Here is a 25,540-nt window from a genome sequence, read left to right as displayed (position 1 = left end):
ACTTCTGAAAATCAGCCCCGAACATCTATTTGCTGGCGTATGACAACTAAGATCAACCCAGTACCTATGTGAGTCCTTTGGGATGCAATAGGCTGTGCTGTCTGGCTGCCTCTGGTGATTTTTCCGTAGCAGCTGCCTAAATGAGAGATGTGCTGGCCTCACCCCTGGTGCTGAAACAACTACACAAGAGCCAAGTCTAATATCAAATAAAGGGGAGTGGAGGGGGAAGGGGCATCATGTGCCAACTAGGAAAGAACACAAAATTGCAGAAGAAGGAAATCTCACCTTGACGCTTCTAGAAAGTGAAAAATGGTGGGGACTTATGAAGTTAAAATCTATTTTAAAAATGGTTCTTGATATTTCCTCTTGAGTGTATCATTCTGGGATAACATTTGCATGGTATATTGCAAACTCAGGTGTTATAACTGATTCTGAGGATGTTTGTGTGTGTCCATAGGCAGCAACTTAGCTATTCACTATTAGAACTGGTCTGACTTGCATTAGAAGGAATATTCCACAAGAAATCATAATCTCACAACAGCTACAGGATTTGGGGTGTGTTATTGAAGTTGTCAGAGCTGGGTATTGTTGTTGTTGTTTTATGGTAGATGTAATTTTCACATCTGTTTTAGCGATTAAAGTATGCAGAAGTCTTTATTTTAAACCAGAAAATGTCCTATTTTGTCATGTTTGGGATGGTGTTAAAAAAAACAAGCCAACCCCTTTGTCCCAAAAAAACCAGAAGAATAAGCAGCAGCACCTGGCTCTTACATAGGGCTTTCCATCAGTAGAGCTCAAAGCACTTGACAAAGGAGGACAGTATCCTTGTACCCATTTCCCAGTTTGGGGGGTGGGGGGACTGAGGCACAGAGCAGGGAAGTGATGTGCTCAAGCCAGTGCCAGGGCTAGAATTCAAGTCTTTGGCATGCCAGTTCAGTGCTCAATCAAATCAACTAGACTACATTGCCTCCCTGTTTGTGGATGAAGCTCCAGCGATAGAGGTGACTGCACCGATCCCTTTAGTAGGCAGCTGTCTCTTGAACCATTTGGCTCTATAATACTGACAGTGGCACCTGCCCTTTCTGCAGCACGACCTTGTCATTGTCCTGGACCCATTCATAGTCTATCCCATTCATCTTTCTCTGAGTTCTATTTCCTTCTAAAGCTCCATAGTGTGGAGCGCAGGGAACAATACACTCAAAACCTAATTCATCTGAAATGACGCAAAGGAAATATTTCCTGGTCATTGCCACAATATAGTTTAAAGAGAGAAAAAAAGAATACTTAGATAATACACACCTGAGCCAGGCGCTGTGAAAATCCCTGTCACTCTAGCCCTAAAGTTGGAGTTACATAATGTTGTAGTGCTTACCTGGATCCACCTGTTGTGGAAACCTATTTACTCTAACAGCCTCTCAGATGGGCAGTTCTGCTGGGAATAACACTTCTCCTGTGAGAACAGGCTTTCAGATGAAAAACCAGCATAGTCATAGCACCTCTCTTGTCTTTGATGTTGCAGACTGTGTTACAAATTATGATCCACATTAGTGTTTGATTAAGACTTCCCTTCCTTTGAAGCCAGGGACAATTTACAACCAGGTGTTGGTTCATTAATACTGGATCAAAGCACCTATTAGCTTTTGGATTAAACATCCTCCCATTTAGGAATAATCACACTTCTAATTTCGTCTCTCTTGGTATTGGTTTAGAATGAACCCATGTCTGTATCTGACAAGATCTGACCCTGCCCACCTGGACAAACAACTTCTCCTCTATGGTTCCATTTGCTCATGCACCAGGAATCTCTCCTCACTCACTCTCCTGTTAATTATTGTCTCTAGTTGCAGGCTGTGGGTGTCTATCTTGTCTGTAAGCTCCTTGGGGCAGGGCATGTGTTTTACTCTATGTTCGTCTGTTTTACTGCACAATCTCCACTATCATCATCATTAATAATAACCCTTAACTAATGTCCTTGGCTAGTAACCCCTGGCCAATTAGCTGTCACTTGATCAAAGACAATGGTGTTACACTAGCTAGTGGTGAATTAGTCCGTCTCTTTGTCTGGCTAAAGAGTGTCTCTGTCACCTTCTACGGAGCAGACGTCACGAGTGTCAGTTACAGAGTCATGCTAAGAGTTCAGCCAGGTATCTAACAGCTTAGTGGAGCAATGGTGTGGTCTAGCAGGTAGCAAGGCCACCCAGAGGATTCAGGGGGCATGGGGCCCTTGGCAGCGGGGGGCCCCCGCTTTGGCAGTAATTCAGCAGTGTGGGGTCCCTCCGCTCCGGGACCTGCCGCCGAAGTGTCCTGAAGACCCTCAGCAGGGGGCCCCCACCGCCGAATTACTGCCAAAGACCCAGCTCTTCAGCGGCAGGTCCTGAGGCGGAAGGACCCCCCCCACCGCAGGTCTTCAGGGCACTTTGGCAGTGGGTCTCAGAGCGGAAGGACCCCCTCGCCATGGAATTACCACCAGAGACCCAGAGTGGAAGAAGTTCCTGGGCCCTGCTAGAGTTTTCCGGGGCCCCCTGGAGCTACTGAAGGACCTCGTTCCAGGGGCCCTGAAAAGCTCTCTTGGGGGCCCCTGCAGGGCCCAGGGCCTGGGGCAAATTGCCCCACTTGCCCCCTCCCCCCAGGTGGCCCTGGCAGGTAGGGCTCTGGCCAGCAAGTCAGGAGGCTCAGGTTCTAGGCCCAGTTCTGCCCCTGATTTGCTGTATCTCCTTAGGCAGGTCTCTTCACTGCTATATCAATAGTGTGATTTTCCCCCTGCCTTTGGCAAGTGCTTAGGGAGCTGAGCACCCTGTCACCACGTGTGCTGGGTGACAGTCAGAACAAACGGTAAAAATCATAAAGCCCAAATACAACACAGAGGAGAAAACTGGGCAAGTTCCCTCTGACCTGACATGTACTTACTTTCTGTGCCTGGAAAGGCTGATGGGCATGGGTGTGTGCTACACATCCTGGCATAGCTTTGGTACCCTAAATAGAGAGAAACAAGTGACCCTGATTTTGCCCTTCCAGAGTTCTTGCAGTGCTTTTCAAACAGGAGTGAAATCAGGCTCTGATTGTACCGATACACAGCGAGAGATCTGCTCAGGTCACGCAGTGAGTCAGTGGCAGAGATAGAGATGGAAGCCATCAAGACTCATTCCCAGACTCATGTTCTAGCCACTGCAAACACTCCCTCCACCTCCCACAGGAATTATGTGGCTAGCACCCAGGAATGGAAGTCAGGAAGTCTGGGATCTCTTCCTGGTCCTGCTGATGGATAACTGTGCATAGGCACCAACTCTGTGGGTGCAGCAGCCCTGGAGCACCCATGGGGAAAAATTAGTGGGTGCTTTGCACCCGCCGGCAGCCAAGTTCCCCTCACCCCCTGCCCCACCTCCTCCTCCTCCCCTGAGTGTGCCACGTCCCCACTCCTCCGCCTGCCTCCCAGCTGTTTGGCAGCGTTAACAAGCTCCAGGAGGGAGGAGGAGGAGGAGTGGAACTTGGTGCGCTCAGGGGAGGAGGCAGGGAAGAGGCACGGCTGGGGTGGGGACTTTAGGGAAGGGGTTGGAATGGGGGTGGGGAAAGGGTGGGAAGAGGCAGGGCAGGGGCTGGGCCTCATGGAAGGGGTGGAGTGGGGATAGGGTCGGAGGCAGATGCAGGGTCGAGCACCCATGTGAAAGAAGGGAAGTCGGCATCTCTGTAACTGTGGACTCTTGTGGGAGTCACGCTGATCTCTTTGTGTTTCAGTTTGCCCACTTGGAAAATGAGGATAATGGTCCTGACCTAGCTCACAGGTGTGGTGTTTGTAAAGTGCTTTGAGATCCTCTGAGGGAAGGTTAGGGAAGGTACAGCACCTAGCCCAACCTTTCTGGGCCCTCTGGATGTTACTGCAATAGAAATAATAAAGGTGCTATATAAATGCCGAGCATTATTTTTATGTATTATAAGGAAATGCTGCACTCATTGAGTTAACAGCTTTTCCCTGGTCCGTGTGCCTAGCAGCTCATTAATTGCTATGATTGTCAATGTGTGCTCTCCGCATCTGAGAGGTTAACAAGTTAAAGCATCTGTTCCCCACCGCCTTCTCCCCCACCACTGCACAGCTTGCAGAGCAGCTGAAGCTCTCTGACCCATTGCTATTGGAAAGACCTGAGCAGGAACAGAACCTGGAACCTGACTGGCTCATCCAGCTCCGAGCCCGAGGCCAGCAATGGGAGGTGAGAATGATGGAAAGAGCCACTCCAAATCCCATCATGTTTCATGATTGCCACAGTCCTCTGGGGTGGGCGAAACAGGATGTGCTGTGCGACCAGTCCCTATGGTGTGGTCAGTCTGCAGGTGCGTCCTTCCCCTGCATAGTAAGTCCTAGATAAGTGTTTAGAAAGGCACTAAGGTCCCAAGGGGATTTCTGACCTGGGTTCTGGAAAGCTTCTTCCTTCCCCTTCTTTCTTGGAAAGTATACTGTTGATACTGTGCAGACCTCGTGATGGCTAGCATCACAGGCCCTCTCCTGTTGGACCGCAAGGTCTCTGTGGAAGTGGGAGGGAATGTATCGCCCAGAACTCCTAGCAGTCTCCGGGCTAGGCACTAGAGAGTCAAAGAGCCTCGTGCTCGGTAAGACACACCTTTCCCTGTCTTGTTTTTAGGAAAGTGATTAGAAGATGAGAAGGTTGTTGTGCAAAGAGTTCCTCTTTGTGTGTGAGGATGTTGCAGGTGGTTTCATCACCATATGCTTAGAGACATGTCTTCCTTTCCAGTCCCCGTACCCTGAGTATATGCTTCTGTGTGGTTTAATTTCCCATGAACATGTTCCCTTAAAATGTAGTGTCTGTCTCCATGTTTTGTCTCTTTTTCCCCACCCTGTGGCTCCCCATCCTGTCCCTTCCAAAAAGTACAATGGTCATATTCTGATCTCATCTATCATGGTGGAAATTAGCAGTAACTCCACTAAAGTGAACCAGGCCCAATAGCTATGTTCTGAACAGCTCCAGCCTTCCCACAGAGGGAGCCGTTAACAGTGTCCTTGCGCCTGGTTCACCCTCTGGACTGTAGGATCTGAGTGATAGCTGTTGAACTGAGTGGAGCTGTTCACTTGCCATAGCAGGAGAACAGAGCCCCAGGATTCAATGCACCTCCTTGCTCACCCTCTCCTTGGGATGAATGAAAAGCAGGCCTGGGGTGGATGGCGTGGTGAGTGTATCTCCAGCATGGTCTCTGGAGCTGACTGGAAGCTTTAGAATGGAAGGAGCAGAAATAAGGCAGAGATCGCTATCCATGACGTGGCTGTGATTCACCAGGAGCCCGCGTGGCTTTCACTCTGGTGACAATTATGTCTTGATTACCAGTGCCTTGGAGACAATTCTTCTGGGCATCACACTTTCTAGTTTTCCCTTTGTTTTGTAACATTCACTTTTCAAATCCTTTCAGAAGGAAGGAGACCTCCCCAACTTGGCATCCGCTCAGCCAGCGCTCTCCAGAGTCAGCGGATCCACAGCAGGTAAAGAAAGGAATGAACACATTGGCCCAGATCCTCAAATATATTTAGGCACCTAAATACAAAAGGAAGTTAGGTGTTTACATACCTTAGAGGATCTAGGCCGCTCTGGGTAGAGAGAGAGGGGTTCTCCAGATGTGGAGCATGCCCAGATATATGGGAAACCAGTTGGAACAGACTGGAAACTGCCTCCTTGACCCTCTTCAACACACTCTAGAAATGGACCGTGCATTGCCACCTCCCCACAAAGGGTGTTACATGGGGGGCATCAGTCGAGCTCCAGGAATATGATCCTGTCTCTGCTTGGCCAGGGATCTACAGGGTTGGGTCTGGGTGCCCTGTGGATCAGTGACTTTGATGACATTGCTCAGCGCTGGCCTGCTGCACCTCCCCATGGAGCTGAGGGAGGGTGGAGATTAACAGCGGCAGCTGGGAAGTTGTGGAGCTTTTGGTGAGTTTTGTTCCCTTCCCAGTGTGTAGGTAGGAGGGGAACAGGAGGCCATGGGACCCTCAGAATTTCTGAAGTCTTCCTCTTCTCACCCCTCTCAGTTGGCTCTGCCTCCGTCATGGCCCCATTCTAAGGGGTTCTTGCACCCAAAAGAGGCATATTGCCCCTCCTGTCTTTCAACACCACCCTCTCCCCACCAAGGAGGTAAAAGATCTTCTGTGTTGTTTGACCTGTACCAATGCCCCATGCCTTAACCACTCTTATTCCTGTGAGGTCTTTTCTTGCTGTGTCTCTCAGGCCCACTTTCCATGTACAATGACACCGAAGGGAATTCTGTTACCTTGAGTCATTAAAAAAAACCTGTAAATATCCTGAGTAAATTCCTGGGATCTGTTTTCCAGACAGAGATCTCCATCATGAGTTTGCACAAAACTCAGGCTACCAGCACAACCTAGAGCACCAGCAGTATAACCCCCCTGCTCCTGAGAGGACAGGCCAGTACCAGCCAGGTCTACAGGAGAACATGTCCTTCCCGCCTGGTGCATATTCCAGGGTGGAGGGGTCAGAGCATACCATAGCTTCTGTGCCACCAGATGCCATGCAAGAGAATCGTCCCACAGAGGTCAGCTTTGGGGCAAACCTCTCACTAGAAGGAATTTCAAATGACCATTCCCCACAGGTCTACCAGCCACCAGGTAAGCTTGCCTGAGCTGTGCTGCAGGCCATCTGTGATGATTCTTGGGAGGAGGGTTGGGAAAATGTGTTTTGGGCAGGGGGAGAGCATGACACATACATACTGGACAGTTCAGATGAGAGATGGAACTGGAGTGTTCGGCTCCTGAACTTTGGGAAATTCAGGCACAGATCTCAGCGCTGGGGTTTCTCTACATTCCAGGGAAAAGATGGGCCGGAGGTGGATTTAAACCACCGCTTTGTTCTGACTGGTTTTTCTATGAAGGCTCTCACACATGCCTGTGGCGATGGGTTTTCTTTCTGGAAGCGTGGCATGTCGGCGGAGAGTTCCCATGTTTCCTCTCTGCTGAGACGTTTGTCTGCATGAATAATGCTCACAAATGGCCTTTGCTTCACCTTGGTCCCATTTTAATAGGATTCCTGCTCTAGTATTAGGGCAAACATGGTTTGCGTTTTAAACTGGTGCCTCCTGTGCATAGAGCATTTCACCCTGGATTTGCTGTCTTGGGACTGTGTCTTATCCAGCAGAGAGAAGACCAATGCTCCAAGGGTACATCTACACATGGAGCTGTGGGGGTGATTCCCAGCTCCAGGATACATCCCCGTGTTAGTTTGGCTCGAGCTAGCACACTGAAAGTAGAGCATAGCCAGGGCAGTGGGAGAGGCAGGAGGGGCTAGTCACCCCAAGTATGTACTTGGCCAAGACACTAGCTCATGCTCAGGGTGGCGAGCCTCTTCTGCTCCTTCTGCTGCCATGGCTACACGCTATTTTTAGTATGTGCCATAGATGTACCTGAAGTGTCTGCAGCTCCTAATGCAGAGGTGGGCAAACTATGGCCCGTGGGCCACGTCCAGCTTGCGAGACCCTCCTGCCTGACCCCTGAGCTCCTAGCCCGGGAGGCTACTCCTGGCCCCTCCCCTGCTATTCCCCCTCCCCCGCAGCCTCAGCTCACTGCGCCACCAGCCCAATGCTCTGGGCGGTGGGGCTGCATGCTCTTGCCAGGCAGCGAAGCTGCAGAGCCACAGCCTGACCCGGTGCTCTGTGCTGTTCCGTGGCTGGCATGGTCAGGGAGCCTGGGTGTGGATAGGGGTTGGAGTGGTCAGAGGGCGGGGAACAGGGGGGTTGAATGGGGGCAGGGGTTGGGGGGGCAGTCAGGAAGGAGGAGGGGGTTGGATGGGACAGCAGGGGACAGTCAGGGGCAGGGGTTCCTGGGGTGGCCAGGGGAAGGGGTGGTTGGATGGGGCAGGAGTCCTGGGGCGCAGTCAGGAAGGAGAGTGGGGGTTGGATGGGGCGGCGGGGGGCAGTCAGGGGTGGGGGATCCAGGTGTGGTCAGGGGACATGGGTGTATGGGGCAGGGGTCCCGGGGGGCATCAGGGGACAGGGAAGGGGGGGATTGGATGGGGCAGGAATCCTGGGGGGGCCACTGGGGGCAAAAAGCCGGGGGGGGCTCGGATAGGGGACGGGGGCCGGGCCACGCCTGGCTGTTTGGGGAGGCACAGCCTATCCAGCCTTCCATACAGTTTCAGAACCCCGATGTGGCCCTCAGGCCAAAAAGTTTGCCCACCCCTGTGCTAGTGCGTAGTGTTGAGGGTGAGCAGGAAGCTGAAGCTCTGAGAGGCCCCACTTCTATGGTGCACAGTAGATGGAAGGACGCATCCAGGTTAGACAAGGTGACATTTTGCCCTCCCTGACACCTGCCCAATCTCGTTGCCTTCGTTCCTGGGTTGAGCAAGTCCTCTCCCTGCTCGGCATAAGTGCCAACAGTCCAAGGCCGATCTCGAGCTGGCATTTTGGGGCCACCAGGAAAAGGTGCCTGACCCTATGCATTGGGGTTGCCATGGGGGAGTGTGACAGAATACAACAGACTGTAACAAGGGTGGTAGTGCTAGTGCCAGAGGAGGGGGCCAGCACCTAGCCCTGCCAATGCTCAGGGAAGAATAAACAGGAGGAGAAGCAGATTTTGGTGCCCAGCTGCAATGGACTCTGATCGTACCTCTAGCTTTGCACAGAGAGTGACTGTGTGTGCCTAGATTGATTGGGCCTGTTCCTCCAATAGGAGCATCTCACTGTTAAGCAGCCAGTTGGGTCGGTGCCACGATACCACACCAATGATTGCATTAAAATTGCCCCCACTGGACAAGACAGGAGTTTCACGTAAGGAGCATGTGCCCCCCAGGCTGAATCCTGAGTTGCATCATTCTCTCTGCTCTTTAGGGAGTGCTGTGAGGCTTCAAGGACAATCGCGGCCCTTTGGGGTTCAGAAGAACGTTCTGGAACAGCAGGTGAGAACAGGGGGAGCCAGGTCCCACGATGCACAGGATGTGGTCAGACAAACCTTGTGGTCCTCCCTGCCACCCAAGTGTGACCCCTCCCCAGCCTCACTGCCCCAGCTGTCCACTAGCACTCACCCCATGGGCCTATTGGCCCATGCTATCTACTGCCTCTTGCTGCCACCCCTTCCCTGAACCTAGCTTCAGCTGCCAACACGGCCTTCCTCCCTCAGCTGTGTCATGGCTCTGGCACCAGGACCCTCCTCAAACCCTGGGGCTGAGGTACTTCCCAGCCATCAACCCCTAGGAGATAGTTTGTTTCCACAGGGCTAGTGTTGCACACTGGGTTCAACCCCTTGCTTTGGTCACCCGTCAGATGAGATTGGTGTTCTCAGTCTGATCCCTAATGTTTCTTTCACCCGTGGTGTTAATTGGAACTGAAGAGCATGGCCCAAATTCTCTCCCCGTGTCTTGGGCTGCTCATGTGAGGCAAAGTGCTGGCTTCTGCCTCTCACCAGCCAGCTGAGAATTCCTCTAGTGCAGGGGAACTGATGGAAAATATCCCTGTACCCCAGAGCCTTGGTGTAGGGAGCATATTGTGGAGGTGGGGCAGTATATGCCTGTGCGACACCAGTTCATGACTGGCATATGCTTCCATAGGGACCTCAGCCAGCTGGCGTGAGACAGAGCAGCCCCTGAGCTGCTTCAACTTAAGTTCATAGGCTGGGGCTGGTGTAGATGCACCATGAGAATAAGGGAAGCATAACAAACTCCCTGACAGAATCCTCTCTCCTGCTCTGATCAGGAGAGAATCTGGCCTCAGACCTTTCTGCAGGGACTGGAATAAAAGGGATTGTAAAGGAGGCTGTGTCCTGGTGGGATGAATGCTGCCACCTCTTGGAATGGCTGAAGGGTAGTTCTTTACAGCCCCACCCGCCCAGTTTCCCTTGCCCCTCTCTAATGGCACTGATGCCCTTTATCTCTGGTACCAGAGTGTGTTGAATGCCAGGGCCCGAACCGTCTCAGAGAGCTCCACCATCTCCATGGAGGAGGACACTTTGCGACCTCCAGAAGGCACAGGCAAGGGAGTTGCCATAGAGCGGCCATCGACAGAGGGGGCCGAGCGAGAAGAGGCAAAGGTGAGGGAGGGTACTGTGCTGCTTTCAAAGCCATGCCCCCAGCCTGATTCCCCTCTTACATCAGCAGGGCTGCAAGATGGTTACTCCTGATCAGCACCTCAGGGAGAGCAGAATCAGGCCTCACGTGCCCTCTCATTTGGAGGCATCACCAACTTCTCACTCACCTCCCGGCCAGCCTTTCACTGCCTGTATGGCTGGGAGTGCTGCTGTCAGTGCACCCAGGTAGAACGGGCTCCCCCCGGTCCCTGCTGTCTCCAGGCTGATATGCTGACCCCTGCTCTTCTGTCCCCTCCAGCAATGGGGTGGTGGTGGTTCTGAGGTCCTCAGCCCTGCTGTCTGTCCTTGCCGCACAGCGATGTAAGGATGGGTTTCCTCTCCTCTCCCATCACAGCCGTGAGAAGGGGCTGGGTTGCCCTGAACCCTGTCTTTCACCCAAGAAAGCTGCGGGGGTTGGGAGTGGGTGAGGCTGCATTCCACAGTGACCTTCCCTCTCCACCCACCACCTCTAAGTTTTCACGTGGTGATGTCTTTAATATATTGCTGTTATTTAAATGACTCCAGCCCCAATAAGAACTTGTGTTTCCCAGGGCTCAGGGTTTGGCTGGTTCAGCTGGTTTCGATCAAAGCCCTTGAAGGAGGTGACACCTTCCAGAGATGTGTCCGGCCCTGCCCCAGTCTCTGCTGCACTGGGGTCTCAGGTAACAAGAGTTTGCACACTGCCTGCACTATTGCTCCTCATCACCTCCCTGACTCTCCCTTTCATGATCAAGTTTGCTTTTACCAGTGTCCTCCTGCTTCTGGTGTAACCTCTCTGGCCCTCACACCATGCACACCTCCATGCCAAGGCTGAATGGCCCAGAGCTCATTGCTGGGCAGAGGTAGTCCTGTGACCCTTGCTGTGGCAGGAGACTGAGCCCTTAGTGCATGCATGTTCTCAGGCAGCTAACTGGTGCCAAACACCCTGTAAAGGGAACCATGGTGCATGGAGACACCCCAGTAGACAGATGGCCCAGAGGATTGTTAACACTGGGTACAGTTAAGTGGACAGGAATGACTGGTGAAATCCTGACCCTATTGAAGCCAATAGGAATTTTGCCATTGACTTCAACGGAGCCAGGATTTCACCCCTTATCTTTATCTTCATCCATCCTTCACTAGTTTGTCTCTCCATCTCAAAGGCACCACCTCGCTGTCCCCACTACCAAGGTTTTCACTACAACTGTGTGTTCTTTACATGCCACTGTACTTGGGGATTTATCAGTGGGACAGAAACTGACAACTTGAGGTCTCCGTCCTGAAGCAAATTCTCATTACTAATAATTGTATATTTATAAAGTAACTTTGATCCAGAAGGCTCTCCAAGAGCTCTGCTAACTCTGTGGGGGTCAGTTGGCCTCTGCTGAAGGGAAAAGCAGCAGCTGATAGCAGCAAATGGCAACACTTCCACAGTTTTTAGTAGCTGAAGTGAAGAAGAATATATTCCCCCATTGGAATTGCAGGAGAAATGGTAGGCAGTTAGAGTGCCATTCCCCCGGATCCTGGCCACGTTTTCCCATGGATGTGTATGCATATATACACGTACCCACCTCTGACAGCGGCCAGTACCAGATGGTTCAGAAGATGCAAGAAACCCTGCAGCAGGAAGATGTGGGGTGACCTGCCCCCTGAGAAGGTCTCGGCCTCATCTCAGAAGTTAGAGATAAGTTTAAACCCTGAAGCATGAGGTTTTAGCTCCCTCCCAATATTCTTTTTGTGACCTCTCTTTAAATAACCACGGGGCATCAGGAACTCATTGTTACTTCCCATTCCATAGATGGCACCTTCTGCCCCATATCACCCCCTAGCACCACACTGGGGCGTTGGTTCCATTCTAATGCAGAGAGAAGTGTGCTGTTCATTGAGCTATCTCCTGCAGACTGGGCTCCATCCTGCTTAGCTTATGAGCTCTGACAGGATCATAGGGCATCGAGGGCAAGATGATGTGGCTAAAATGATGAGCAGTGGGGTTAACCTGTCCCTGTAGCAGCTGCCCCACAGTTTGAGATAGGGCTGATGTGGTCACCTGCCTAGCCTTGTGTCTGAACTCCCTGGGTTTTGTATGATCAAGGAGTCTTTTGGCTTGGCGGTGCTTCCTGGAATGTAACGAAGCAGAGCATAATGAATCTGCTCTAGGAACAAGCTGGTCTCTGGGGATTGAGCACAGAGCTGCTCTTTCTTTCTTCTCTGAGAAGGTTTCTTTCCTCAGAATTGGTGAGTGTTTTTCTTTCAGCAGGAGAAGGATGCACCAGCCCCACTTCCCTCTCTCCCTCCTCCAGCCACTGGAGCAAGCTCTTCATCTCACCCTCCTCGCCTGCTTCCAGCTTCCCCCAGCCCTCTCTCCAGAAGCTCAGGTAAATACAGGAGAGGCCATGAGTGCTGTCCTTTTTTGGAAGCAGGCCCATGTTGTTGCTAAGGTTGTTTTGGTCACTCGATCCTGGAATGAACCAAATGTTTAGAAATCTCTTTCTTGTTTCCGCAGCTATGAATGAAGCTAAAGGCTTGCAGGACCCCGATGGCAGGGAATCAGCAGTCCTTCCTGGGGCTGGAGGCCAGGTGAGGGACGAGGGCAGACTCTGTGAGTATGGGGTCATTCTTGTTCTTTCGGTTTCTTGTTTTGGTGGGAGGATCTTTAGTGTGCGGGAGGGAACAGGAAGGGGGAAGATAGGTCAGATGGCTCCTTTGTTTGTGGTTTGCTGTGGCAGAGGAAACAGGGACCATCTTCTGCCAGCCCTGTCCATCTCCCCCACCCTGTGACCTAGGATGTTCCTTTGGCTTCTCCGAACCCCAAAGCAGGGACCAGCTGTTATTTTCTCTCTGTTTCCTCTTTCAGGATGACTCACGTGGCCCTCTCTCTGGTCCTGGTGATCTCCTTTTTGCCCCTAGTAGAGGGCAGGTCCCACTCTTCAATCCTGCTCAGGTTCCTCAGGTATGGAGGCTCCTCCTGGCTTATAACCACACAGGGCACCTTAGCTAGTGGGCCCGCCCCACAGGGGCTCCCTGACTTAGGAGGGATGCCGGGATCCTCACGAAGGTAAAGTCAGACCCATCCAGTCTCTGACGGGAGAGGCATGGATGCTCCTTTTTGTCTGTTTCCCAGCCGGCAGAGAGAGAGAGCACAGCTGATGCCTCCAGAAATGTGGGAGAGATGTCCTTGTAGCCCTCTCAGCTGCAGACTTAGGGCCAGCTTCTCTGCTATTGTTGCGATCCATTGTGCATAGTGGAGGTGGGTGGGGTCATCAGGGAGCTGGCTACGGTCCCCTGATTCTCTGCCCGGCCTCAGCCTTGGTGTGGATTAGAGAAGGGACCATCTGGCACCTGAAGGCAGGTGTTTTGGCTGTGCCTTCTCCTTGTCTGCTGTGGAGAAGGGGGGAGTAGGAGCACATTCTTCTCAATTAACTGATTAGTTTCCAGAGAGCCTAGTCCAGAGAACCTAGGGGGTGCTGCAGACCAAGACTAAGTGTGTGTCTACATTGCAAAAAATACCCTGTGGCAGCAAGTCTCAGAGCCCAGGTCAGCTGACTTGAACTCACGCTATGGGACTAAAAATAGCAGTGTAGATGTTCCCGCTTGGCCTGGAGCCTGGCCTCTGAAACCCAGCTCGGAGCCTAGGCTCCAGCCCGAGCCCAAATGTCTACACTTCTATTTTTACCCCTATGAACCGGAGTCAGTTGACCTAGGTTACTGAGATACAGTGAGAATGCTGTGAGGCCAAGGGACACCCAGTGCTGGAGTAGGAAGGGGCAGCAGGCCAGGAGCTGCCTGTGGAGTCAGGGCTGGAATAGCAGACTGGGTTTGAACTGTGTTGGCAGAGCTCCCTGGGGAAAGCTTGCAGAGACCCTGCCAGCACTACACATGGTCCTGTCAGTGCTGCCCATCCACACTCATGAGCATTTGTTCCAGGCAAACAGAACTGGGCTGGCCCCAACCTGGGTCTGGCTCCCTGACTGGAGAAGCTCTTATCTTGCCTGCCAGAATATTGTGGGCTCCTTCCATTTTTGGTCAGCTCCACAACTAGCCAGTTACTTAGAGTATTTCTATCCTTCACAGCTCTCCACTGCTGCCTCCCTTGGACTTGGCCAACCCAAGCGGCTCTCACAGCGGCGCTACCCAGCACAGCCATGACAAGGAAATCCTGGCCTGTGGAGCAGAGGCTGCAAGAGTCCTTGCCATGGGGACAGAAACAGACTATTCATTTGTACTCAGCCCCCGCCCTTTTTCTGCCCCTTTTCCTCTTTCCCCTTGGAATGTTGCCAGTACACCTCCCCTTGCAAAGGGCGTCAATGTTAAGGCTGGGGAGAGGTGGATTCGCTCCTTTCTGAGACTGGGTATCCATCATTTGGCCAAGTGTCCAGTCAGCGATGATTGGCTAGTGGAAGGAGGTTTCAGGGATGTTCCTGTAAGGGGAAAGGTATATCGAGGCTGGATTTCAGAAGAAACAGCCTATCAGTGACGTCTCCTAGTCTGGGAAATTCTCTCCCAAGGACCATGCTGGAGTCCTCATCTCTTCACTCACTGGAGTCTGGAATGGCCAAAGCACTGTTGTATATATTGCAGGGAACAATCCCACAGTGGCCAGGGGTGGAACCCAGGGAATGGCTCTTAACTGCAGATCTCTTCCATCAGACGTGATAGCAATGGTAACATGAGCAAATGTGTGGCCATTTGACTGGCTGCCATGCAGGGCATTTGGTGCAGATTGCATGTTTGCTCCCAGGCTGGGGAGAGCCTGGAGTGCTGTGAAGACAGAACATAACAGCACTGGGTGGGAGCAAGCTCATGGCATTTAAATGCCTCCTCAGACCGACCGGAGGAGTAAGGTTAATTGTCTCTGGAGGGAGCAGCATCCAGCCAAGAGGAGCCATTGATCATAACATAAAGCCAGTGGAGACTGAGAGTGCATCCTCCCCACAAAACATCTGCCATGGGAATGGTTCAGGGGTAGCCAGAGACTGCAGTGCCTTCACATTTGTATAAGATTCCTGATGATAGAGAACATATTTGTATGGTCTCTAATAGCACCTACGCTGCCTTTGTATTTAAAGTTTTTGGAAATAAAGTCAAAATACGTTTACTGCCCTGCTCCCTGGTCTTCTACATGTTAGGCAAACTCAACATGGATCAAACCTATGCTATCACTTAGGCCTCTGATTTTAACCTCTGGAGGGGATGAACCTGAATTAAGTGGCTGGTTGTCATGGAAACCTGTTTTAAAGAATAAAAATATTGTGGTCCAAATTCTTCATTGATGAAACTCCATTGACTTCAGTGAAGTTATCCCCAGGATGAATTTGGCCCAATATCTATTTTTATACATTCTCTGTCACTCTGTGCAGAGAGCTGTGGGCCCATGTGTTTGGATAATGTTTGGAATTTCCTGGACCTCCTGTCAAGAGATACAACTCAGCTGTTATTTAACAGCAACCGCCTAAAAACCCTACACTTTGCAATAGTGACCCTGCAATGACCTGGCTAGTGCTGTGGGATATTGCTTTATAAGGACTTCTCAGTGAAAGCAAGGCACCAAAACCATTTAGCATGTGTCACTGTAAGACATGCTGTCCCAATGACGGTGAGCATACCTTGGATTAGCTCTGTTTCCCAACTGTGCTTTGTGACCCCCAGGTGCAGAGAGGGGTGGATGGGAGCACAGAGGGGGCTCAGGAAGCATGGGAGAGGTCACATAAAACGTGTACAAACTCTCAGTTCCCTGCCAAACCCGCCTCCCCATGTGTTGAAAATGATAGAAAGGGGAGAGCCATCTCTTTGGTTAGTCTTCATACTGTGCTTAGACATACACTTACAGTTAGGTGTGTGAATCACATCATTAACTTCAGTGGGTCTACTCTGGCTTAGTTAAGCAGGTGTGTAAGTCTTGTAGGATCAGCTTCTTAGACTGTATGTTTTTTAGAGTGGAGGTCTTGTCTTCATGTAGGTTTGTACAGCAACTGGGACCCAGAGTCTGATTGGCCCACTACCTACTTCTGCAGTCAAAACAATTAACAATTACCCATGTGTAGCATGATGTGGGACTCACCCCTGCGGCACCTCCTGCTGGTTGTCCTCAGGAATTAGCTCTTTGACCCAGGAGCGCCCTCTGCAGGCCAGCGATCCACTTGCTGTCAGCCCCCCATGTCCCTACCAGGACCCCGGTGCCCGTGTCTCAGGGTTCTGCCTCCTACATTACCCCAGAGTCTTACTGGGTTTCCCCACCCCAGGGGAATCCCCATGTCAGCTCAGTCACGGCTACTGCCAGTCTCTGTTTAGCCCCCATACCCTGGGGCGGACTGCGGCCTATCAGCCAATCATCGCAGCCAACAAGGGGTTTGGACTGGCTGCCTTTACCCACCCTCTGGCTGCCCCCCTACAAGCCCAATCCCTAGGAGACCTAGAACTAGGCCCAGCAGCCTAATGAGTTGCTGGCCTAGGGCTTCCCAGCTCCTAAGGCCTTTACCCAGCCCTGCCTCCCTCTAGGTCCCATGGGTGAGTGCCCCAGCAGCCAGACCTGTCTCCCTCTCAAGTCAGAGTGAGACTGCTCCCTCTGGCTTCCCTGGTCTTATAAGGCCCATTTGCTTAGTTTTGGGCGGTGGCCCCAGCTGCAGCCACTTCCCCCAATCAGCTGGGGTTTTACTCCCTTGCCCAGCCCCAGCCCACTGCAGGGCTTTTTCAACCCCCTCTGGGCTGGAGCGGGTGTTCACCCTGCTATACCATGCAATTAAAAATAACAATCCAAATAATGATTTTTTCATTTCAGGCCACTATAGCAAAGTTTTTTAAATGTGAACACATTGCCAGTTAAAAGGAGTTTGCTATTCAAAGGTCCCATGGTCTAGGTGCTCCTTGACAATTCCTCAATACACAGCTATAGTGCTGTACCCTGAGATCTGCAGCTAGTGGGTCAGTGTAAACTAGTACAGAGTGAAGTTATTAGGCCTTCTGCCAATAAAAGTGTATTAGGATGATAACAATTGTCATCTAGTCCGATATCCTGTGTTGGACAGTTCCCAGCACCAAATAGTTCTGAACAAGATGCAAGAAAGGCCACAGTAAATAATTATTGAAGGACCTGCCTGTTAGAGAAGTTCCTTTCCCCAAGGGCTGAATTCTGCTCTGAAGCATGAGGGTTTCTATTTCTTTATCCTAGTGAATGTAATTGTGGTGTTCTGATTATCCCTATAAACCTCCAATCCCTGCTTGAGTCCTGCTAATGGTATCCTGTGGCAATAAGTCCCATAGGCTAATGATGTTCTGTATATAATAAAATTGTGTTTCCTGTGGCCTTGCATGAAGAGTAGTCTGAAATGGGTTATGATCGCTGGGTGGGGCACTGGCCTCACCTCCTCCCACTGAACTCAGTGGCACTGTCTACAATTCTGTAAAAGCAGCAAAGAATCCTGTGGCACCTTATAGACTAACAGACATTTTGGAGCATGAGCTTTCGTGGGTGAATACCCACTTCTTCAGATGCATTCACCCACGAAAGCTCATGCTCCAAAACGTCTGTTAGTCTATAAGGTGCCACAGGATTCTTTGCTGCTTTTACAGATCCAGACTAACACGGCTACCCCTCTGATACTGTCTACAATTCTGTCCCACATCCTTGGGAGGGGGCACCAACCAGGGTTAATGATCAATCCTACGTAAGTTTCTTCCACTCAATGGGTGACCCTCCCCAGCTCCCAGACAAGCAGGTAATTAAGCTACCCGTTAGGTAATGGCAGCTATTGATTCATGTCTCAGCCCATCTTAGAAGCAGTCAGTAACAACCATGCAGCATGTGACTTCAGTGGTGTGCTTCCCACTGAGCTAATGGCTCACCCAGCCAGGGCAGTGTCTGAGGCCCCAGTATATATGGCATTGTGAGATCAGGGGCAGCTGGGAACATAGCCTAGCATGCATTGAAAGGATATGTTAATTAGGAACCTTCTGTTCCCTGCTCCTTCCTGTTACTTATGGGAGTTTGGACCATTCCTTTATGAACCCCACCAAATATATAAGCCTGTGCTGTGTGTGGCTGGATTTTGTCAATGCCCCTACATGCAGACCAGTAGGAAGCACATCAGGGACTAAGTGCATAGGATTTGGAGCTGTGAGCCCTGAGGCCACAGCAGGGCCTTACACAACTGCCTGGCATTTGTGGCCAGTCTTTGTAAGAGTCCATTTCTGGATGAGAAGTGTTGGCGAAAGCCGGAGCATTCTGTGAGAAGAGCATAGTGAGTTATTCAGGGCCAGAGGGCCACGGTGCTTCCAGGTGCTCCCTGCCAGGCCCACAGCTAGAGGGTCTAGCATGAGGTTCCTTCCCAGCAAGTGAGCGCTGCTGTACCGATGGCCGCTGCCCAGTATCCTTCCTGCCCTTCTGGCATTTACTGTGGCTAATAGTGGTGCTTCCCCCACCCACAGGTCACCCACCCTGGTGAACTACTTGCCTGCCTTGTTTTATACGTCCACACTGAGCCACCATAGGCTGCTCCAGGGCCCAGGCTGATGGTAAACTCGGGAGGAGGCCCAGTTGTGTTGGGAGGCTGGGGGTTGTAACAGGCCCAGTTGGATGCTATCTTAGCGCTTATATAGATGAATGAAAAGCCCCAAGGGCAGCCTGGAGGGATTGAACTCTGACGTAGTAAGAAAAATTCATTTGTTTGTGAAGGCATTGCAGGTTGTATCCATTTTAGGGAGAGGTTCCACCTTCATATAGGCATGTAAAGTGGCAGGCACAGTGAGGCCATGAACCTGACTAGGGGCTCTGGATGTTCCTGCAGTCTCAATAGTTAATCCTAATCAGGCTAGCTCTGTAATGCTATGCCCCCTAGAGGGCATTGTACTGATCAGACTTAACCGCATGCGAATTAAAGAGGGGCTTCTATGCTGGGGCCCAGTGCTCCTTGATGATGCTCTAGTAGGGCAGGCTGGAGGGACGTGAGGAAGGATGGTTCAGGGCAGTAGCCCAGAACACAGTAAACCCAGATTCAGTTCTGTACTTTGGGCAAGTCACCTAGCCTCTCTGTGCCTCAGTTCCCCGTCTGTACCATGGAGATGATAGAACTCTCCTACCTATTCTGTGACTAAATATATTGGAGTGTGAAGTGCATTGTGGGCTACTGCTGAAAAGTGCTGTAGAGGAAACATATTAATATTAAGTTGAGAACCTCCAGCTAGTGGTTTGGTGTAGCCTAGCATAGGGCAGGAGGTGATTCGCAACTCTGCTGGTGTATGTGTGTTAGGAACAGAGGGGGAGAATTTTCCAAAGCACTTGGTGAGTCATGGGACTTGCGCTCCTAAATCACTGAGGTGGTTTTGAAAATGTCTCCCTTAGCAATTGTTACAGTGGGTGAGAGCAGGGGGTCCATCCGGTAAGAGAGTCTGTGTGGGACAGTTCCCAGGACTAAATGTTTCTGAGGGAGGATGCAAGGAAACACACAGTGAGTAATCTGGAAAAAACATGCCTATGGGAATAAGGGTGCTTCCTACTTCCCATGAGATAGTGGTTGGTTTATGACCTGAAGCATGTGGGATTATATTGATTGCCATTATTTTTATTTTTCTTAATGATTTGCCTGTTGAATGTAGCTGTGGATGTTGGGATTATCCAGTCTCTGTACTGAATTCTGATGATCTCCTGGGGCAATGAGTGCTAATGCTAAAAACATAGGCTTGCCTGAAAAAGGTCAGCAGGAGAGTAGTCTGAGTTGGGTTATGATGCCCACATGGCCTCACCTCATCCCATTGTGCTCAGTGGTGCCAGCCATGAGCCTGTCCCAAAGCCCTTGAGAGAATGGGCATCTGCCATGGGGATCAATCCCTCTGGCTTCTCCTGCCACACATCTCCCAATCCAGGGCCCCACATAGCTGGTAACTCATTCCCCTGCAGCAGGTGATGCCCTGTAAGGGCAGCTAATGGCTCTTGTCTCAGACCTTCCCAGAGGTATTGATGAGTAGGTGACAAGCACCCTGTATGTGACCTCAATGGTGAGCTTCCCTCTGACCTGAAAGTGATGTCATCAAGGAGAGTATATAAGGCTCTAGAAAACTTAAAGAAAAAGATCAGGGTGAGCTGGAAGCACATGCCCATCATGCTTTGCAAGTATATGCTTTGCAAGTTCAGTAGTCCAGCAAGATACACAAGAGAGCCAGGAGAGTTCAATGTTCAGGATTTATGCTTTCATATGTCTTTATACAATCACTTGCTGATAAACAAACAAAATCCCAAGGTGCATTGCAAAGATATGTTAATAAGGTGTTCAGCATGGAAACAAGAGATGGGAGTGAGGCCAAGACAGTACAACATTCAGGCTTTCTTCTTTCCTCCATGTATCCAGTCATCTTGCAACTATCCCTTCCTAAAAATAGAGTTCTCTAAGTTCCTAGATTTTACAACAGTGGTTCTCAAACTTTAACAACCTGTGACCCCTTTCACTGAAATGTCCAGTCTCGTGAACCCCCTCCTAAAAATGAATATTTCCAGGGATTTTCTCCTTTACCTGAGTATAAATTATAAAAGCAGTGATCTTGGAAATATAAATAGTTTTTATGACATGCTTATTACACACTATTTATTATTATTTATGCTTCCTAATGCCTATGTGTTGGCAGGTGCTTTATGCGGCTTTATATGGCTTCCACAGATTGGGGTTTTTCATGTCTTATTCAATGGAGCTGTGAATGTCTGGTTTTGGTGCTAACATCATTCATTCCCTGTGGCAGTAGACTTAAAACCAAGAGTGTCTTATAAGAAAATGGTCAGAGGGAGAGTAGTCTGAATTGGGTTATGAGGCCCCAGAGGTGGGTCTCACCTCATCCCATTGAACTCAGCACTGCCAGCCATGAGTCTGTCCCAAACCCATGGGAGGGGGCTAGGCATCTACTAGGGAGATTTCTCTAGCTTCTCCTGCCCAATTTGCCCCACACCCAGGGCCCAACATAGCTGGTAACTCATCCACCTGCAGCAGGTGATGCCCTGCAAGGGCAGCTAATGGCTCTTGTCTCAGACCTTCCCAGAGGTATTGGGCACCGAGTGACAAGCACCCTGCATGTGACCTCAGTGGTGAGCTTCCCTCTGACTGGTTAAAAAGTGTAACTCAACAGTATATAAGGCTCCCCCTAGCTCGTCTTTTTAGCTCAGGATGAGCTGGAAGCACACTCCCATCGTGCTTTGCAACTCTATGCTAATTAGTGGTTCAGTGGTCCAGCAAGAGACACGAGAGAACTAAGACCGTACAACGTTGAGGATTTATGCTTTCAAATGCCTTTATACAATCACATGCCCATAGACAAACAAAATCCTAATGTGCATTGCAAAAGTATGTTAATGAGGTGTTCGGCGTTGAAACAGGAGATGGGACGGGAGTGAGCCAAGACAGTACAACGTTCAGGCTTTGTTCTTCCCTCCACGTACACAGTCCTCTCGCAACAAGCCCTTCCTAAAAGTAGAAGTTACTAAGTTTCCAGACAGCACCCTGTATAGTACCTATGCTACTATCATACCACAGCACCCTCTTTGGGAAACCACCTGTTATAATAATCCCTTGTCATATGTTATGAAGATAGCAAAATTCAACAGGAACGCCATAACCGGCTTGCACGGTTTATATTCTATGATGCTCCCTTAGTCCATATCAGCTTTCTAGCTATGTGCATAACTTAGTGCACATGCTTTTTTCCGTTTTGTTCTCATAACTTGCGTGGGAACAGATATTTTCCTCTGTGTTTGGGAGACTTATTATTTCACTCCTGGGTATGGTGCAGCGTCGGTTTCTATTAGTGGTACTCTCTGTGCACACCCAGGAAAGAGGGAGTTGAGTTATTTGTACCCTGCCCTTCCTCTGCTTCCCCTCCGCCCCCCGGGACTGGTCACAAGTCCCCCTGGTCCTGCTCTGAGGAGCTGGTGTCTGTCTGTCTGCTTGTCCCATTACCGCACGCTGTCCCGGCGCAGGCTGCTGCAGACCACAGGTGATATATGCTCTGGAGGAGACCCCAGCTACTGGGTCAGTGCAGAAATGCAGCATGTCAGTGTCGTGGAAGGTGATCAGTGACTCTGCTAGTAAAAGTGTGTGGGACATGGGGGGAGATCGAGGGTCAGTGAGACTGGTGCTGAAACTTTCTTTGAAAATGTTTCCCTCTTAGCAGCTGCCATAGTGGCTGGGTGAGAGCAGGACTCCATTTAGGCTGGTATCCTGTGTCAGGCAGTTCCCAGTACTGAATGCTACAGAGGGAAATGGAAGGAGCCCATAGTGGGGAATCCGAATAAACCTGTCTGCCAGGGTATGTCTATGCAGCAACTAAAAACCCGGAGCTGCCCCGTGCCAGCTGACTCGGGCTCGCATGACCCGCCGGCTGCTGAGCTGTTTGATTGGGTGTAGACTAAACTTCCGGGCTCAAGCCTCAGCCTAGGTTCTGGGACCGTCCCACCTCGCAGGGTCCTAGCGCCCGGTGTGTAGTCGAAGCCCGGAAGTCCACACAGCAAAAAAGCAGCCGTGCAGCCCTAGACTGGGAAGCCTGAGTCAGCTGGCACAGGCCAGCTGTGGGTTTTTAATTGCAGTGCAGACGTACCCTCAGAGAAAGGGTGCCTCTAACCCCTTGGGCCTGCTGGTTGGTTTGTGTCTTGAAGCATGTCTGTTTACAGTCCTTCCAAACTGATGGTGTTAGTACAGTATATTTTTTTTAATTGAAAGTACTAGTGAATGCAGTGGTGACTGTTGTGATTGCCCATACAAACAGATCAATGCTTAGTTTGTGTGCTGGTACTGTTTGACTGTAGCAATAAGTGTCCCAGACTAATGTTGTGCTGTATATAAATAAAGTTTATCTTATTTATAAATATAAAGTTGTCTCCTATGGCCTTGGATAAAGAGAATCAGAGGGAAAATAATCTGAATTGGGTTAGGAGAACCATACAAGGTATTAGCTACACTTCATCCTACTGAGCTCAGCAACAAGTCTACCCCAAACTCTTGGGAAGTTAGCATCTTCCAGCAGAGAAAGACCCTCTCTTCCCTCAGTTTCTCAGGCATATGCCCAAATCAGGGCCCAGCCTTACTAGTAAACTCATCCAACTGTATTAGGTGATACCCACAGGGCAGCTATTGGCTCTCAGACCTTTCACAAAGTATTGAGCATGAATGATAAATACCCAGCATGTGACCTTAGTGATGAACTTCCCAGGGAACCAGCTAAAACAGCAGCAAAGGCAGTATGTGAGGCTCCAGCATTTGTATCATTTTAGGTCAGGGTGAGTTGGGGGCATCATCCTAATATGCATTGCAATTGCTAATTAGGAATCCTGTCTCTAGACTAGATGCAATAAATCAGTGGTTCTCAAACTTTTGTACTGGTGACCCCTTTCACATAGCAAACCTCCGAATGTGACCCCTCTTATAAATTAAAAACACTTTTTAATATATTTAACACTATTATAAATGCTGGAGGGGAAACCAGGTTTGGGGTGGAGGCTGGCAGCTCGTGACCCCGCATGCAATAACCTCATGACCCCCTAAGGGGTCCCAACCCCCTGTTTGAAAACCCCTGCGAAAAATCGATCCCTGAGCCCTCTCCCGTCAACTCCTGTACTCCAGCACCGCGAGAGGCGCAGGCAGAGTCGACGGGGGAGCGGCAGCAGTCGATCCACCGCAGTGAAGACACTATGGTAAGTCATTCTAAGTATGTCGACTTCAGCTACATTATTCACATTATTCACGTAGTTGAAGTTGCATAACTTAGATCGACCCCTGCCCAGTGTAGATCAGGGCCTAAGTCACTGTCTAGCTGTTGAGATCCATACTGAAGATAACTGCTGTGGGGGAAGCAGTTGACAGCATTAAGCATGTGGCTGCTAGGACCATGGTGCCTGGTATCAGGTCAAGGCAAGCAGTATTTTGGGTAAAGGGCCTTCTTTTCACCCTGAGGCACTCTTTCTGCAGGAGTTACACTCTGTTTGAAAAGGTACTTTGCCCCTTTGCAACACGTCATTGCTTCGGGGCGGGGGGGGGGGATGCATCTGCCAGACGTATTCTAATTAGGCCAAGTTTTATGCCAGGAGTTCTGTTTAATGCTTTATTTGTAATTCTAAATCTGCCTTCTCCTCCCTCTCAGCTGGAGCAGAGATTTGCTTCTGTGAGTGGCGGGTGGTACAGCTGACCCATGGGCAGCTATGCCTCACCCCCATGCGGAAAGCGCACTTAAGTTCTTCAGAAACAAAACCATCTGTACTTCTTTCCACTGCTGGCCTTTTAGACAAGGCTGTGAGCATGTTTATTAGCAATGGGTTTGGATTTGATCTTTCCCCTCCACCAAGCTTTTAAAATATCTGCCTCTGGGTTTGGACTTCACAGGTTGGGCCCATAGATACTAATCCTTGGAATAGACGATGGTGTAAAGGATTTGTGGGCATGAGTTTTGAACAAATGCATTATTCAGAGCAATGCAGGCCTTCTTAAATGAGCACCAATAAACCCTTTATCCTTCTCCATTGCACGGAGGTCGCATTTTAACAGAAAAAACTACTATGAAAATATTTTAGGGAGTGTTTTTTAAAACAAAAAACTTTTTTGTATCTCTTCATTGTAAAAGTAGGTGTTTTAGTAACCCAGGGTACGATGGCATGGAGCTCGCAGGGGGAGACAAAGTCCACTTCCTGGACACTGCAGTACTAATAAGCGATGGTCACATAACTACCACCCTATACTGGAAACCTACTGACTGCTATACTTACCTGCATGCCTCCAGCTTTCATCCAGACCACACCACACGATCCATTGTCTACAGCCATGGCCTACTATACAATCGCATTTGCTCCAACCCCTCAGACAGAGACAAACACCTACAAGAGCTCTATCAAGCGTTCTTACAACTACAGTACCTACCTGCTGAAGTGAAGAAACAGATTGACAGAGCCAGAAGTCACCTACTACAGGACAGGCCCAACAAAGAAAGTAACAGAAAGCCATTAGCCGTCACTTTCAGCCCCAACTGAAACCTCTCCAGCGCATCATCAAGGATCTACAACCTATCCTGAAGGACGATCCATCACTCTCACAGATCTTGGGAGACAGGCCAGTCCTTGTTTACAGACAGCCCCCAAACCTGAAGCAAATACTCACCAGTAACCACACACCACACAACAAAAACACTAACCCCGGAACCTATCCTTGCAACAAAGCCCGTTGCCAACTCTGTCCACATAGCTTTTCACGGGACACCATCATAGGACCTAATCACATCAACTACACCATTAGGGGCTCGTTCCCTGCACATCTACCAATGTGATATATGCCATCATGTGCCAGCAATGTCCCTCTGCCATGTACATTGGCCAAACCAGGCAGTCCCTACAGAAAAGAATAAATGGACACAAATCAGACGTCAAGAATTATAACATTCCAAAACCAGTTGGAGAACACTTCAATCTCCCTGGTCACTCAATTACAGACCTAAAAGTTGCAATTCTCCATTAAAAAATGTAAAAAACATATTCCAACGATA

General features: G+C 50.1%; 1 protein-coding gene across 5 annotated transcripts in view; it reads left to right on the top strand.

Annotated features, from left to right (window-relative positions):
• SEC16B (SEC16 homolog B, endoplasmic reticulum export factor) overlaps window positions 1-15,140 on the top strand; it is a 48,026-nt gene extending 32,886 nt beyond the window's left edge. For 3 of the 5 annotated variants that reach the window (XM_050963033.1, XM_050963036.1, XM_050963032.1), the window contains 10 exons: window positions 4,089-4,202; window positions 5,413-5,482; window positions 6,329-6,622; window positions 8,836-8,903; window positions 9,884-10,030; window positions 10,618-10,728; window positions 12,300-12,420; window positions 12,549-12,622; window positions 12,900-12,995; window positions 14,117-15,140. In XM_050963033.1, coding sequence (XP_050818990.1) covers window positions 4,089-4,202; window positions 5,413-5,482; window positions 6,329-6,622; window positions 8,836-8,903; window positions 9,884-10,030; window positions 10,618-10,728; window positions 12,300-12,420; window positions 12,549-12,622; window positions 12,900-12,995; window positions 14,117-14,191 — 1,170 coding nt within the window. In that variant the 3' untranslated portion in view covers window positions 14,192-15,140. The remainder of the gene's footprint in view (window positions 1-4,088; window positions 4,203-5,412; window positions 5,483-6,328; window positions 6,623-8,835; window positions 8,904-9,883; window positions 10,031-10,617; window positions 10,729-12,299; window positions 12,421-12,548; window positions 12,623-12,899; window positions 12,996-14,116) is intronic. The other 2 variants (XM_050963035.1, XM_050963034.1) reach the window with 2 other exon arrangements.
• The last annotated feature ends 10,400 nt before the right edge of the window (window positions 15,141-25,540 follow it).

The sequence above is a fragment of the Gopherus flavomarginatus genome, chromosome 7, assembly GCF_025201925.1.
Source record: "Gopherus flavomarginatus isolate rGopFla2 chromosome 7, rGopFla2.mat.asm, whole genome shotgun sequence".
Lineage (NCBI taxonomy): Eukaryota > Metazoa > Chordata > Testudines > Testudinidae > Gopherus > Gopherus flavomarginatus.
This window is presented reverse-complemented; position numbering and strand designations above follow the sequence as displayed.